Genomic DNA, 16,918 nt, shown 5'->3' with positions numbered 1-16,918 from the left:
TTTTCTGAGTAGACGGACAAAGTTTTGCAATTTTTACAGTGCGCTTTTTGTAGCCAAGTGATTAAATGAGAGCGAGGAGACGGAGCAATTTACGAGTTAAGTGTTATTGGTATGTATGTCTTTAAAAGTGTCTTGGGGTGTAAGGATAGGCATTTCTGAGAAGAAACTGCCTTATCAGCTCAAGCAAACCTGCATCAAACTTTCCGTAACTTGGGCTGAGATGCCTGCCAGGTGAGAGAACCCTGAACTCACCCTGACTTGGGGTAGATTCAGGTTTCTAGAGGAACCTTTCATGTAACCCTAGTTCAGAACTGATTTGAAATAGTAGCTGAGTATTCTGGGTCAGCTTCTCTGCTGCATCTAACCTCCAGTGAGCACGGCAGAGGCTGGAAGCCAGCTATCATAGAAATGTAGGGCTGGAAGGGACCTTAAGAAGTCACCAAATCCAGCCCCATGTGCTGAGGCAGGACCAAGTAAACCTAGACCATCCCTGTTAGGTTTGTTCATCCTGTTCTTAAAAACCTCCAGTGATGGGAATTCCACAACCTCCCTTGGAACCCTATTCCAGAGCTTAACTCCCTTTATAGTTAGAGTTTTTCCTAATATCTAACCTAAATCTCTCTTGCTACAGATTGCCCATTACTTCTTGCCCTACCTTCAGTGGCCATGGAGAACAACTGATCACAGTCCTCTTTATAGCAACCCTTAACATATTTCAAGACTGTTATTAGGTTGTCTCCCCCTCTCCACCCCCACCCCCCCCGGTCATCTTTTCTCAACACTAAACATGCCTGATTTTGTTAACCTTTCCTCCGGGTTTTCTAAACCTTTTATCATCATTCTTGTAGTTCTCCTTTGGACTATCTCCAGTTTGTCCTCATCCTTCCTAAATTGTGGCTCCCAGAATTTTGGACACAGAAGTCCAGGTGGGGTCTCACCAGTGCTGAATAGAGTGAGACACTTACCTCCTGTGTCTTACATATGACACTCCTGTTTAATACAGTCCAGAATATTAGCCTTTTTCGCAACTGCAACAAATTGTTGACTCAGATTCAATTTGTGATCCACTATATCCTCCATATCCTTTTCAGCAGTACCATCACCTAGCCCAGGGGTTCTCACCACAAAGTTTTTGGTGGCCTCCGAGTATGACAGTTTTTCCTAAAATACTTAATAAATTTAGGAAAAACAAATAAATATGCACATGTAGATGTCCAAATCATAGTAATTTATTTATGTAGGGTTTTTATTTGCAGACTCAATAATAAGAATAATGTACAATTGTCGCTCTTCTTTATTGGACCTAAACAGAATAGAAACACAAATAAGGTGTTTTGTATGTTCTTATCTTTTTTGTTTGTTTTTTTGGTTGTGGTTTATTTTTTGTAGACTTGCTAGCTAAGTCTACTCCTGTGAAAAGTGATATTTGTATGTTTTCACAGCAGCAGACTTGTTAGCTAGCTCTGAGGCAGTGATGAGTGATATTTACAAACATACACATACCACTTTTCACAGCAGTCTTACTCAGCCCTGGGAAGCCGGGGGACAAATTAAGCCCTGGATGGGGAGGTGGGTAGGGAGACAGTGGGGACCAGGGGTGATGGGGTGGATGGGTGAGGGGATGGGGGCAGCAGTGGGGGCCAGGGATGGTGAGCCCAGGGAAACGGAGCCCACCACTGTGCAGCCAAAACCCAGAGCCCAAAGCCCCACGGTCAGAGCCCCAGGCCTGAAGCTGGAAGCCTGAGCCTCACTGCCCCCGGGAAGGTGGGGAACTCACACCAGCTATTTGTTCCTCTGGCGCTTGTGGCTCCAGAGGGGGGAGGGCCCAACCCTTCCTTGTAGCCCAAAGGGAGGAACTGCTGATTTGCCTCTTCCCCCAGTCACTGCCCAGGAGACTGTGGCCGCAAGAAAAGCCTCTGGTGGACGCATTTGAGAAGCGCTGATCTAGCCAGTTATTCCCCGTTTTGTAGTTGTCTGTCTGATTTTCCTTCCTAAGTGAAGTACTTTGCGCTTGTCTTTATTGAATTTCATCTTGTTGATTTCAGACTGATTCTCCAATTTGTCAAGTTTGTTTTGAATACTAATCCTGTCCTCCAAAGTGCTTGAAACTCTTCCCAACTTAGTGTCATCTGCATATTTTATAACAATACACTCCACTCCCTTATCCAGTCATTAAGGAAAATATGGAATAGAACTGATTTCTCCCCCTCCCCCACATACACACACAGGACCCCACTAGATACGCCCTCTCCGTTCGATAGCGAACATTGATGACTACACTTTGAGTACAGTCTTTCAACTGGTTGTACACCCACCATATAATAATTTCATCTAGACCATTTCACTATGAGAATGTCTTGTGGGACTGCGACAAAAGCCTTATTAAAATCAAGATATATCATGTCTACTGCTTCCCGCCCATCCACTTGGCCCATAACCCTGCTAAGAAAGGGAATTAGGTTGGTTTGGCATGATTTGTTCTTGACAATTCCATGCTGGCTATTCCTCATAACCATATTATCCTCCAGGTGCTTACAAATTGATTGTTTAATAATTTGTTCTAGTATCTTTCCAGATACTGAAGTTTGGCAAACTGATCTATAATTCCCTGAGTCCTCCTTGTTCCCCTTTTTAAATATAGTGTGTTTGCCCTTCTCTAGTCTTCTGGGACTTCACCCGTCCTCCATGAGTTCTCAAAAATAATTTATAAAGGTTCCAAGATTGCTTCAGCTTGTTCCTTAAGTACCCTAGGATGAATTTCATCAGGCCCTGGTGACTTGAATACATCTAACTTATCTAAATATTGTTTAAACTATTCTTTCCCTATTTTGGCTTGCATTCCTTCCCCTTTGTTGTTTAATATTAATTGTGTTTTAGTATCTGGTCACCATTAACCTTTTTCGTTAAGACTGAAGCAAAATAGAACACCTCAGCTTTCTTGATGTCATCAGCTCTCCTTTCTCACTTAATAGAGAACCTGCACTTCCTTCCTGTTTCTCTTGCTACTAGTGCAGGGGTTGGCAACCTTTCAGAAGTGGTGTGCCAAGTCTTCATTTATTCACTCTAAAGTGGGGGAGGGATAGCTCAGTGGATTGAGCATTGGCCTGCTAAACCTATGGTTGTGAGTTCAATCTTTGAGGGGGCCACTTAAGGATCTGGGGCAAAATTGGTCCTGCTCTTGAAGGCAGGGGGGCTGGACTCAATGACCTTTCAGGGTCCCTTCCAGTTCTATGAGATAGGTATATCTCCATAAGTTAAGGTTTTGCATGCCAGTAATACATTTTAACGTTTTTAGAAGGTCTCTTTCTATAAGTCTATAATATATAACTAAACTATTGTTGTATGTAGAGTAAATAAGGTTTTTAAAAAGCTTCATTTAAAATTAAATTAAAATGCAGAGCCCCCGGGACCGGTGGCCAGGATCCAGGCAGTGTGAGTACCACTGAAAATCAGCTTGCGTGTCGCCTTTGGCACACATGCCATAGGTTGCCTACCCCATCCTAGTGTATTTAAAGAACCGCTTCTTATTGCCTTTTATGTCCCGTGCTAGGTGTAACTCATTTTGATCCTTAGCCTTTCTGATTTTGTTTCTACATATGCTTGTGCTATTCTTTTGTACTCTTCCATAGTGATTTGTACATGTTTCAAGTTTTTGTAGCATTTCTTTTTGATTTTCAGGTTATTAAAGAGCTCCTGATGGATCCATACTCTCTTACTATTCTTCCTGCCTTTCCATCGCATCAGGGTAGTTTGCAGTTGTGCCTTAATACTGTCTCCTTGAGAAACTGCCAGCTCTCCAGAACTTCTTTTTACCTTAGATTTTCTTCATGTAGGACCTTACCTACCAGGTCTCTGAGTTTGTTGAAGTCTGCTTTTTTGAAGCCCATTGTCTTTATTCTGCCTCTCTCATTACTTCCTTTCCTTAGAAAGGAGCTATCCTCCCCGATTCTCTGCCTGGCCCGAGGCACAGGTTAGAGCATCATAAAAGTGGCTCTAGCATGTGTAGGGTGACCAGATGTCCCGATTTTATAGGGACAGTCCTGATATTTGGGGGGGGTTTTTTATATGGGCTCCTATTACCCCCTACCCCTGTCCCAATTTTTCAAACTTGCTATCTGGTCACCCTAAGCATGTGGCATCTGGTGATGGTACCCAAGGTATCATTCGTCAGCAGGGGATTGCTGGCGTTCATTGTGCTTCCCTGCCTCTGAAACATCCCCTGCGCAAGGGGCTGCAGGGGGTATGGTGTAGGACCTGGGGGAATTCCGGCTAGAGGTTTGCAGCCAGTCTGTGCTCCCTTTGTGCTGCCTGAGTGGCATGAAGGGAGCAGAATGAGACAGACAATCTGAGTTTTACTGAGGGAAACAAAAAGGAAATAGGGAACTGCAGTTTTACCCCATGGCTCCCAGGCTCAGCAAGGAGCATCTGTTGCTCTTGGCTCTTTAATTCTTAGAATGCTGGCATTTTCTAGCCAGCCACGTGGATCATTAGGAGGTTATAGCCTCTATGAACTTAAATCTTTTGCGTTTAAAAAAAAAATCTGCCAGCTGTAATTACAGTAGACGGTTGGTTTTATAACTGTAGAGCTATGTTAAGATGGATAGACTTCTAATTATACACATTGAGATGAAAACTTTTGTGGTGCACAATAACTTTTTACCTTTGAACAGGGACTTGTAATCCTGGTTTCCTTTTAAACCAGCATAACCACTGATGCTAATTAATGAGAAACCAATTTAAAAAGCCTTTGGACAAAATTAAACTCTCAGCTTCTACGGAGGTCTAGGGCAAATCTCCAATTGGCCTCTGTGGGAGCAGTAGGAGATTCAGAGTTTTATAAAGATATAAACTTTAAAGTGCAAGATCCGTAATGTGAGACTATAGTGGCCAAAAAACATTAGCATCCTGGAAGTTATGCCTGACTGTACGGTTACTACCAATTGCAGAACAAAGAGTGCTTGTTGGAGCATAAAGATACTACTGACACAGTTATAAGTAGTACTGACGCAGTGCTTAAATACCATGGTGACAGTCATCTGATAGGTCCCATAGCTAAATGGATTAGATATCCTAGATAGGACTGACGAATACATAGAGGTATGAGGATCAAAGCTCTTATCATGGGTAGGACTGAGAAATCCTATAATAACCACCAGAGATGGGATGGTAGAGGTGTGGAAATATTTTAATTGTCTACTACATTTTTGCCAATAACCGAGTGAAGTGATGGTGAAATATTGCCAGAAGCCAGCAATTCAAGCCAAAGATCATTATAGTATTTAGTTTTCAGAGTGACAACCCATGAGTTAAACATTCTAATGGGGAAGCAAGGGCATCATTTCAGCAATCATACCAATGGAATCTCAACAGTATTTGAGACATGGATTTTTAAAAGAAAGAGTTGGAATGAAAAATTACATCGAGTTTTCTGACCTCTTGAACTGATGTCAGTTTTAAGATGTAGTACAGTGGTTCTCAACCAGGGGTACGTCAACTCATCTAGATGTTTGCCTAGTTTTACAACAGGCTACATGAAAAGCACTAGAGAAGTGTGTACAAACTAAAATTTCATACAGACAATGACTTGTTTATACTACTCTATATACTATATCAGTATTTCTTAACCTGGGGAGGGGAGGTTGTGATTTATTTTATAATTATATGGTAAAAAGGAGAAAGGAAGCAATTTTTCAGTACTAGTGTGCTGTGACACTTTTGTATTTTTATGTCTGATTTTATAAGCAAGTAGTTTTTAAGTGAGGTGAAACTTGGGGTACACAAGGCAAATCTGCCTCCTGACAGGGGTACAGTAGTCTGGAGAAGTTGAGAACCATTGATATAGTATGCAGCAGAATCTTAGAGTTACGAACAGCTCAGGAATGAAGGTTGTTCGTAACTCTGAAATGTTTGTAACTCTGAACAAAATATTATGGTTGTTCTTTCAAAAGTTTACAACTGAACGTTGACTTAATACAGCTTTGAAACTTTACTATGCAGAAGAAAAATGCTGCTTTTAACCATCTTAATTTAAATGAAACAAGCACAGAAACAGTTTCCTTACTTTGTCAAATCTTTTTTTTAAAACTTTCCCTTTATATTTTTAGTAGTTTACGTTTAACACAGTACTGTGCTGTAATTGCTGCTTTTTGTTTTGTTTTGGGGTCTCTGCTGCTGCCTGTTTGTGTACTTCTGATTCCAAATGAGGTGTGTGGTTGACCGGTCAGTTCATAACTCTGGTGTTCATAACTCTGAGGTTCTACTGTATAAGGCCCCGATCCTACCACTTGCTGAAATGACTTCAGTGGGGCTTGTGCTCCACAAGACCCTTGTGCTGAGGTGCATGAGGAGGACCCAAGAGTATAACTTTTTGAAAGGCTTTGCTTTATTTGAAGTTTGCATACTATTCTTGCTACTTATGGACCACAACACATTGACTCAGTAAAATAAAATGAGTCTTCTAAGTAAGGCTGTCGATTAATCGCCGTTAACTCACGTGATTAATTAAAAAAAATTAACTGCGATTAAAAAATTAATCTCGATTAATCGCACGTTAAACAATAGAATACAAATTGAAATGTATTAAATGTTTTGGATGTTTTTCTACATTTTCAAATATATTGATTTCAATTATAACACAGAATACAAAGTGTACAGTGCTCACTTTATTATTTTTTATTACAAATATTTGCACTGCAAAAATAAAATAAAAAATAGTATTTTTCAGTTCACCTAATACAAGTACTGTAGTACAATCTCTTGTATCCTGAAGGTGTAACTTACAAATGTAGATTTTTTGTTACATAACTGCACTCAAAAACAAAACAATGTAAAACTTTAGAGCTTACAAGTCCACTCATCCTACTTCTTGTTCAGCCAATCGCTAAAACACACAAGTTTGTTTACATTTACGGGAGATATTGCTGCCTGCTTCTTATTCACAATGTCACCTGAAAGTGAGAACAGGCGTTCGCATGTCACTTTTGTGGCTGGCGTTGCAAGGTATTTATGTGCCAGATATGCTAAACATTCGTATGCCCCTTCGTGCTTCGGCCACCATTCCAGAAGACATGCTTCCATGCTGATGTTGCTCATTAAAAAAATAATACATTAATTAAATTTGTGACACCATTCTCCCCCAAGGAGTTCAATGTCTCCTGCTCTGTTTTACCTGCATTCTGCCATATATTTCATGTTATAGTTGTCTCGGATGATGATCCAGCACCTGTTTGTTTTAAGAACACTTTCACAGCAGATTTGACAAAACGCAAAGAAGGTACCAATGTGAGATGTCTAAAGATAGCTACAGCGCTCGACCCAAGGTTTAAAAATCTGAAGTGCCATCCAAAATCTGAGAGGTATGGGGTGTGGAGAAATCTTTAAAAGAGCAACACTCCGATGTGGAAACTACAGAACCCGAACCACCAAAAAAGAAAAACAATCTTCTGTTAGTGCCATCTGACTCAGATGATAAAAATGAACATGCATCTGTCCACTCTGCTTTGGATCGTTATCAAGCAGAACCCATCATCAGCATGGACCCATGTCCTCTGGAATGGTGGTTGAAGCATAAAAGGACATATGAATCTTTAGCACATCTGGCACGTAAATATCTTGCAACTCCGGATACAACAGTGCTATGCGAACGCCTGTTCTCACTTTCAGGTGACATTGTAAACAAGAAGCGGGCAACATTATCTCCTGCAAATGTAAACAGACTTGTTTGTCCGAGCAATTGGCTGAAGTGGACTGAGTGGACTTGTAGGCTCTAAAGTTTCACATTGTTTTATTTTTGAATGCAGTTATTTTTTGTATATAAGTCTACATTTGTAAGTTCAACTTTTATGATGAAGAGTTTGCACTACTGTACTTGTATTAGGTTTCAGAGTAGCAGCCGTATTAGTCTGTATCCGCAAAAAGAACAGGAGTACTTGTGGCACCTTAGAGACTAACAAATTTATTTGAGTATAAGCTTTCGTGGGCTACAGCCCACTTCATCGGATGCATAGACTGGAACATACAGCAAGAAGATATTTATACATACAGAGAACATGAAAAGGTGGAAGTAGCCAGGCCAACTGTAAGAGGCCAATCAATTGAGATGAGCTATCATCAGCAGGAGAAAAAAATCTTTTGAAGTGATAATCGAGATGACCCATAGAAGGTGTGAGGATACTTAACATGGGGAAATAGATTCAATTAGCGTAATGGTCCAACCATTTCCAGTTTCTGGGTCATCTTGATTATCACTTCAAAAGTTTTTTTTTCTCCTGCTGATGATAGTTCATCTCAATTGACTGGCCTCTTACAGTTGGTCTGGCTACTTCCACCTTTTCATGTTCTCCGTATGTATAAATATCTTCTTGCTGTATGTTCTAGTCTATGCATCCGAAGAAGTGGGCTGTAGCCCATGAAAGCTTATGCTCAAATAAATTTGTTAGTCTCTAAGGTGCCACAAGTACTCCTGTTCTTTTTGTACTTGTATTAGGTGAATTGAAAAATACTATTTCTTTTGTTTTTTTACAGTGCAAATATTTGTAATTAAAAATAAGTATAAAGTGAGCACTGTACACTTTATATTCTGTGTTGTAATTGAAATCAATATATTTGAAAATGTAGAAAACATCCATAAATATTTAAATTAGTGATATTCTATTGTTTAACAGCACGATTAATCGCGATTAATTTTTTTAATCACTTGACAATCCTACTTCTAAGAAGTAAGAGTCAAATTTTTAAATGTGGGCATATGAGTTTTGTCTATTAGACCTGTCGTGTGCTTCTGGTATATCTATGGTTTCTATTGGTGCCTGGAAAAAATGCACATGTATCTATTGCGCCAAGTCTTACACTCCTATACACAAAACAAGCAGTAGGGAGGATGGGTAGCCTTGTGGTTTAAGGTACTGGCCTGGGACCAGAGATATTTCAATTCCTAGCTCCACCATAGATTTCCTGTGTGATGTTGGGGAAGTCGGTCTCTGTGTATCATTTAAATGGGGATACTTCCTTACCTCACAAGGATGTTGTGAGGATAAATCCATTAATGTTTGTAAGGTGCCTAGGTCCTTCGATGACGAGAGTGGTAGAAGTCAGTAAATAGTCTGCCTTGTTTGCATATGCAGTTCCCTGATCTGTGTGTACACGTGGAGGTTCCGTACATACAATTGCTGCATGGATGTTTTTATGGGTGCAATTTATGTAGTCACTTTTGAAAAATTTCACATTACATTTCTGCCAGATGTTTAGAGAAAAAGAAGGTTAGGGTGAGGTGAGAGAGGAGCTAAAAATAAAATAATCACCCCTGTCCCTTCCCCAAAAGCAAAAATAAATACATTGATTTTTATTTTCCTGTAAAGTGTTCATGGGAATAGCACCTCTTGTGCATCTATCCAGTTCAAATTTTGACAACCGAATTATAAATACCTTCCAAAGGGGCTTATCATCCTGCTAAATGAGCTTATAAAGAAAACATTGACACAGAACATAAACTGTGACCATCCCCCTGGGGATTGCTGTAATAAATCTTGACTGCAAGTGTCAGGGGGTTAAAAATACATATGCCTGTAAAATGTGTTTTGTCATTGTCAAAGAATGACTGTGGCAGCAATTCAACCTGTGTCCCTCTGTTGCAATGGGTATCGCTAGCACACGGGTCAGGGCCTTCATCCAAAAACAGGCACAGCTTTACTGCCTTTTCCCCTCCTCCTCCCCAAGCTGTCTTTATAGAGATACATTAGATATAGCAGGACAGTCATTTGGACATCTGCACATTTTGCTATGCTACCGTGTGTGTAGCTTGTAACTTATTTTTTTAAGTTGAATGTTTCAATTCTTGTTTTTTAATTAGCTGTGTAGGTCCAAACCCTGACACCTGTACTCTGGCAAAATTGCTGTTGAAATCAGTGGGCAGTTTTTCTGAGTAAGGACTGCTTGTTTTGGCCTCTTGTTAAATTGCTCATGAAGCTACTTGGCAATCACATTCTAAATAATCATTAGTAGCTGAAGTATTGTCTCATTACAGCTCTATTCCGTTCCTCATCTCCCCACTGACCAAACCCGCCATCAAAATCAGTGCCTGTGTAGGACAGATCTACACACAAACTGGCATCCAAATGACTGAATTGGTTGTAATCTACACCTTGTCTTATTTCAGTATAGTCAGAGTATGGGCATTCTTACTGTGGAATCAGTGTTCTCTTTTGATTTTGCTTAACTCAGTAAAATATCAACTTAAGCACAACAGAAATTGGGCGTTTTTGTCCTGAAATAAGGGTGTCCACACAGAGACTTGCACCAGCATAACACATGGTGTAAATTAAAGCCCATTTAGTTATTTGGGTGCCAGCCTGCGTGTAGACATAATCACTGATTATGCCATCCTTCTCTCTGGGGTCTTATTGGGCTGGTGAACAATTGCATACCTGTGCTGCTGTTCTGTATTTCATTTCCTGGGACAGGTTTCCTTAGAAAAAGTCATGATTTACTGAGAATGTTTTAAAAATGATGGACCAGATAACTGCTCTTAGAACCTGTAGTGCGTGTGGGAGGTGGAGTGCTGGAGTGGCTTGGAAGGAGGTATGTCTGCCTATGCAAAATGCTGCCAAGGAGCTGGAGAGAGCACACTGAGCAGCAACTCTTGCTGCATCTGTGCAACTGATGTAGTGTCTGTTCCCACTGGTGCTGCCCTCTCAGAACTGAGTGGTGCCTGGTGAGGGACCAAGACCAAATCCCCTCTTAAACAGCTTCTGCAGCTCCCCCTCATGTAGCTCCAGTGGCAATGCTGGCACCTCCATCTCCACCACCTGCAGCATTATGACCACATCTTGCAAGGGAGCTCCCTGCACCACCATCTGTTTCACCCCCAGTGCACCTCTGCAAGGCAGCCTAAACCTACAGTGGCTATTCTTCTGTCTTGTGCAGCAGATGTTTATGCTGTGGGTGTGTCTGTGACTGCTGTATGCAGGGAGAATGTTAACACTAGGAGAAAGTTTGGGTTTTTAGTGGGTTGGTCCTCCAGTCAACAAAGACTGCTTGTTAAGGAATCATAGCGGTGGTTTGACGTGTCATTGTTTCATAATGTCCCATGTTACATATATTGCAACTTTCACTGGCCTTGAAGTCTGCTATAGTACATATGTTTGTATGCTCCATGGTGCATTAGGGTTACCATACGTCCTCTTTTTCCCGGACATGTCCGGCTTTTCGGCACTCAAACCCCCGTCCGGGAGGAATTGCCAAAAAGCCGATCATGTCCGGGAAAATGGCAGCTCTGCTCCTCCCCTGACTCTTAGGTTCTGTTTAAGAGCCGAGCTGCCCGAGCGCTATGGGCTTCAGGCAGCCCCCTTGCCTCTGGACCCCAGCCGCCGGCCGGGCATTTCCCCTCCTGGGCTCCGGCGGCACAGGGTCCGGAGGCATGGGGGTTGCCCGAAGCTGGTAGCGCTGGGGCAGCTCGGCTCTTAAACAGAGCCGAAGAGTCAGGGGAGGAGCAGAGCCTCCAGCCGCGGCGGTTCTGCTCCTCCCCGACTCTTCGGCTCTGTTTAAGAGCCAAGCGCTACGGGCTTCGGGCAGCCCCCATACCTCCGGACCCTGCGCCGCCAGAGCCCGGGAGGGGAAGTGCCCGGCCGGGGGCGCAGGGTCCGGAGGCAAGGGGGCTGCCCGAAGCCCAAGCGCTACTGGCTTCACCGTTTGCCGGGCAGCCTCCAGACCCTGCACCCCCGGCTGGGCGCTTCCCCTCTCGGGCTCCAGCTGCGCTGGGGAAGCGCCGGCCGGGGGCGCAGGGTCTGGGGGCTGCCCGGCAAACCGTGAAGCCGGTAGCGCTCGGGCAGCCCTTTCCCTGTGGCTGGGAGTGGGAGGGAGGAGGGGGCGGAGTTGGGGCGGGGCTGAGGGGTGGGGAAATGGGCAGGGCCAGGGCCCATGGAGGGTCCTCTTTTTTTATTTATTAGATATGGTAACCCTATCCATGCTAGTTGATTTGGACAGTCAAATTGTCAAAGTGAGCTGCATCATTAAATTCTGCTTGTACCCAGAGTGCAAACTCGTGTTTGCTCACATAAATGTGTGTTGCATGCAAGCATGCACTTTTCCCTCCCTCCCCCACAACAGACAGACAGACAGACAGACAAACAAACACTGTAGTTTGACAGGCTACTACCCAGTGGGATTTTGAAACACGATGTCTGTTTTCACTATTTGACCTTGCTGAAGAGTCTTTTGGGCCCAGGCTAAGAGCTAAACTGGAACATCATTCCCTAACGTAGTTATCAAGCTGTGTTTTCCCATCCCACCTGGCAATAAAAACCTATCGTAACTCAGTTGTCCTTAAGTGTGACAAAAAACCCTATGGCTCTTATATCATAGCTAGTCCCTTAAAATGCACTTGTTACTTGTCTATGCTGATGATAAAATTGGCTGCTGCATGTGCAAACAGTGGCTGACTTTTCAAGAAATGCGTCTGCAATATTCTCTGCCCTCCTCCAGATTAAGCACTAAAGACAAAGGGTGAAATCCTGGCAAAATTTCCATGGACCTCAATAGGGCCAGGATTTCACCTTGATCTCTGTACAAGCATTTGATTTCCTAACTAGTAGTACATGGTGTTTTCTGGCCTGTCTGAAAGCGCCCTCTGGTGTACACACCTTAAAACAGATTACACTTTAATTATGTTGCTTCATTCTGTTATCTTCCTTTGTTAATTCTGTATGTTACAGTGAGTAGCATTATTATTTCGAGAGTGCCAACAATGTGCTTCGTGCTGTGTAGAACCTAAAGGAAAACATAAATCCTATGCCTAGGAGCTTATGCTGTAAGCACAGCAACGTACAATAATCTGGCAATATTTGTTTTCTTGGACAGTATTTACCCTATGCAATGTATCAAATGGGATGTTGTACATTCTGCTCCCAGAATTATACTACCTTTTCCTTGCCGAAGTTCCATGTACGTGCCAGAAGTCAGACTCTGGCCATATTCCTTCTAATCAGGAATGCTGGCTGCACAGTTCCTCCTTGGAATTATCAGCAGGTTTTGTAACATTTTACCTCAGACAGATACACAAGCAGATCAGCTGCTACTTTAGAAGATAGTGTCATAGCCTTATTGAGGAAAGTGGATTGTAAAGAGACACAAGAGGTACTCTAAAAATGAATACAAAAAAAGCTCTTTTTTTCCCCTGGGAAAAAAAAAATCATATCATTGCTAGCACCAGCGCAACTCCCATGGCAGTAGCAATAATGGGAGTGTTAGTATAGTCCAGTCACAGGCGTTTAGCCGTTGTGGTGCTTAACTCTGGTCAGAGCAGGTCCAAACAATGTGGTGTTTAAAATGCCGGCAGCTGCCAGTGCTTAGTCCACCTAAAGAAGAGCTCCCACTGGTGGAACAGCACTGATGGGAAATTTTAAAGAAATAAAATCTAGTATAGGTAAACCCCTGTGCACACACCCTTATTTACCTAACCACTCACCAGCAGTGGCTTCCCGAGTGAATCAGCAAACTATCCCGCTGCTCCATGCAGGATCCTAGTGTGGGAGATGGTATTTTGTGGCATTAAACAGTATGTTGTGCTGAGGTCGTTTCTTAGGTATGTTTTATTCAATAAAAGGGTGTTGAGATTCCACGTGGAATGTGAAACTCTCATTGTTGAAACCACCCTTGTTACAACACAGGGATTAGTCCAAAGATCATAGGACTGTCATTAAAAAGAAAACATGGTTAGTTGATATTCTGGGCCTGGAATGGTTTCTAGCATTCAGCTCAGTTGGATAATAATAGTAATCATATTCATCATTATTATTATTATCATCATGACCATAGGACCTAGGAGCTCTAGTCAAGAACTAGTGCCCAATTTGTGCTAGGTGCTGCACAAACAGAGAACAAAAAGACAGACACTGCCCCAAATGCATCTCTTTTACCAGCTTTTGGTAGTATTTTTTTCATCCATTTACTAACTTTTTTTTTCTCTCTCCTCTTGTTTCTCCCTAGGTCGAAAACTGAGAGGAAAAGCCTTTTATTTTGTTAATGGAAAAGTGTTCTGTGAAGAAGACTTTCTGGTGAGTGCATTGCTTTCCTGTGCCTCTCCCGTTGCAACTTGCATGCTGTAACTCAGAGAAACTGTAATGCAAGCAACTCACACAATCCAACAACTGACAGTTCAGCAAAAGAATGGCAACAAGCAGCATTCACCGGGAAGGGATTGGGTTGTGTGTTCAGATATGGTGGGGATGAGGGCATGATAAATGGAGAGAGAGAAACAAGCGAGGGAACAGATTTTCCCCTTCCTATCAACTTTCTCTGACTGGGCATTTCTGAGAGAGATGAGACACCCTCATGTACTGTGGACAGAGTAGGGCGAGCAGTGCTTAAAAATATTTATTAAATACCTATCTGATTTAGGTGCACTGCATAACAACACACTGAAACAACATTAAGACTTCTGCGGCTCTTTCACATGGCTGTGGAAGTGGCACACTTAGGGCCTGTTACAAAGTCCATTGACGTCAATGGGCTTTGGACCAGACCCTTACTTTGGGTCCTGGGCTGAACTATGTGAACAACATTGCTCTAGAAGCAGCCCCTCTGGTCATGTATGGAGTGGTTGGTGGTCCCTGTGTAGGTGCATCTGGGTGGCACAAAAATACAGCAATAGCCTTAGAATACAGAAATGATCTTGGACTCCAGGCAGAGAGACAGCCAGTTCTTGGAAACACAAGAAAAGTCAGCATGTAAAGGAAAAAAAAGAGTATGAAAAATAAGTTAATGAAACATTAGTTTACGGGTGTTTAACTAAGACTTTTGGGAGGGTGATTTGTTTTGTTTTGTATTTTTGTTTGTGTTTTAAGAATTAGTTTGTTGGTTATTGGTTGTTAGTTAAATGTTAGTTAGCGAGTGAGTGTGTTCATTCTGCTTCCCCCCTCTTCCCCAAAGTGCCCTCTTATTGATCAACCCCAGCGATTGCTATTGGGGAGAAGAGGAGTCAGCTTTCTTTTTCTCTCTCATGTAATTTAAAAACAATAGATGTTAATAATCCAGGCATTGCAAAATGTACAATCTAATTAAATATATTAAAAATACTTGGTGGGCTTGATGCTCATTTATACTAAAACCCTTTCTGCTAGTCACGGTATGTAAGGCAGCCTTAAAGTGGATGTCTATTATATTTGGTGGCAGTGGTGTAAAAGTGGCATTAGTGTAATTGAGAATCAGGTCCATATATTTAGTTCTTGGCAAAAATAATCCTCTGGGCCAAATTCTATTCTGAATTATACCAGCATTAAGCTGGGACAGTACCACGGACTTCAGTGGTATTCACGTCACATTTATACTAGCATAACTGAAGGTAGAATTTGGCCCTCCAAGTTTACATTTTATTAACCTAGTGAGATTGTGGGCCAGATTTCAAGTTAGGCCAGGTTCTATCTGTGTACACCTAATTTACGCATACGAGATGTATATGCATAATAAACACCCGATATTTGCGCACGCATGATGGTCAAATAAGCACATATGGATTGCCAGTAGATCCCTGATTTACATGTGCAAATCTGGTATTTGCCCACATATGTTAAATTCAATTTAAACTTAAATTAGCACACTAGTGTTATGGGAACTTATAGACCCTTTTAACTTTGAAAATATGACCCTGTAACTTTGAGATATTCTAATGAGCGCCTGCCCAATATTTGTTCAGACTAAAGAAAAGGAAGTTTTGTTTCATAAGAAATGTTGAGCAGAGTAAGGCAGATCACTCAAAGTGTGTGTGTTACCCAGCCTTGTAAAATGTTAAGCCAATTTTTTTCTCCTTGCAGTATTCAGGTTTCCAGCAGTCAGCTGACAGGTGTTTCATTTGTGGTCATTTGATAATGGACATGGTAAGTGATGCTTGCCTCAGAAAGAAAACAGCATTTTGAATGATGTCTCCAGGGCAAAAGAAATTCATATATAGGATCACCTCATTTGATCTGTTAGTCTAGCTGGTGTGATGACTTATGACAGTGAAAGAACCCTAATCCTCTGGCTTGTCATTGCCAGGAAGCAAAACTAGCATCCGTTCATGTTTGTTGCACAGACGTGTTTTCGGTGTCAGGTCAAAATGAACTTTGCTTTGAAGAGCAGGACATTTAAAAACACACTGACTTTGACTTTTTATGAACTCCTGCGGCCGTTTATTGATGTTCCTGTCCACACCCATTGCATGAGAGCATGGCTTCCTGCAGCCCATTGAGCTGGGGGCAGATAGGGCATTGGTGGGCTGGGGGCTGAACTATAGTATCTGTTACTTTGCTGGTCCTCTCTTTGCTACATGTGTCTCAGCCTGTTGCAGAAGAGTGGAAAGAGGTATTTTCTTTTGTTGGCTCTGTATTTCCTGTCCTTTAATTAGGCAGTGTCCCCATATCCTTAAGGTTTCAGACAGAGTTTAAAGGAAAAATCAGTCACTTTTTCCCTTTGACTTTTGTAATTTTGAAACTCTAAATCTAGCCCCTGCCAACTCTTCTTTCCAGCTAAATAATTCTAGTCTTTTTAATTTCTTGCTATATGTAGATCCCAGCTCTCTTCTATGGACCATTTCTATCTCTACTAAATCATTCTTATAATTAAATTACTGAAACAGGACATAGTATTTCTGATGACACTGCACCATTGTCTGATGTAATGTCATAAGTATATTATTTTCATAAACACATAAGAATGTCTATACTGGGTCAGACCAATGGTCCATCTAGCTCAGTATCCTGTCTTCTGACAGTGGCCAGTGCCAGATGCTTCAGAGGGAGTGAACAGAACAGGGCAATATATCCAGTGATCCATCCTATGTCATCCAGTCCCAGTGTCTGGCAGTCAGATATTTAGGGACACCCAGAGCACAGGGTTAAAAGCAACAGAGAGTCCTGTGGCACCTTTAAGACTAACAGATAGAGCATAG

At 42.0% G+C, this 16,918-nt stretch overlaps 1 protein-coding gene across 2 annotated transcripts in view; it reads left to right on the top strand.

Moving 5' to 3' along the window:
• Positions 1-16,918, top strand: part of LIMD1 (LIM domain containing 1) — a 56,552-nt gene that overhangs the window by 25,959 nt on the left and 13,675 nt on the right. For both annotated transcript variants that reach the window (XM_005278607.4, XM_005278606.4), the window contains exons 4-5: positions 13,981-14,048; positions 15,804-15,866. In XM_005278607.4, coding sequence (XP_005278664.2) covers positions 13,981-14,048; positions 15,804-15,866 — 131 coding nt within the window. The remainder of the gene's footprint in view (positions 1-13,980; positions 14,049-15,803; positions 15,867-16,918) is intronic.

Source organism: Chrysemys picta, chromosome 2, assembly GCF_011386835.1.
Source record: "Chrysemys picta bellii isolate R12L10 chromosome 2, ASM1138683v2, whole genome shotgun sequence".
Taxonomy (NCBI): Eukaryota; Metazoa; Chordata; order Testudines; family Emydidae; genus Chrysemys; species Chrysemys picta.
Note: the sequence above shows the minus strand (reverse complement) of the source record. Positions and strands in the feature narration are given on the sequence as shown.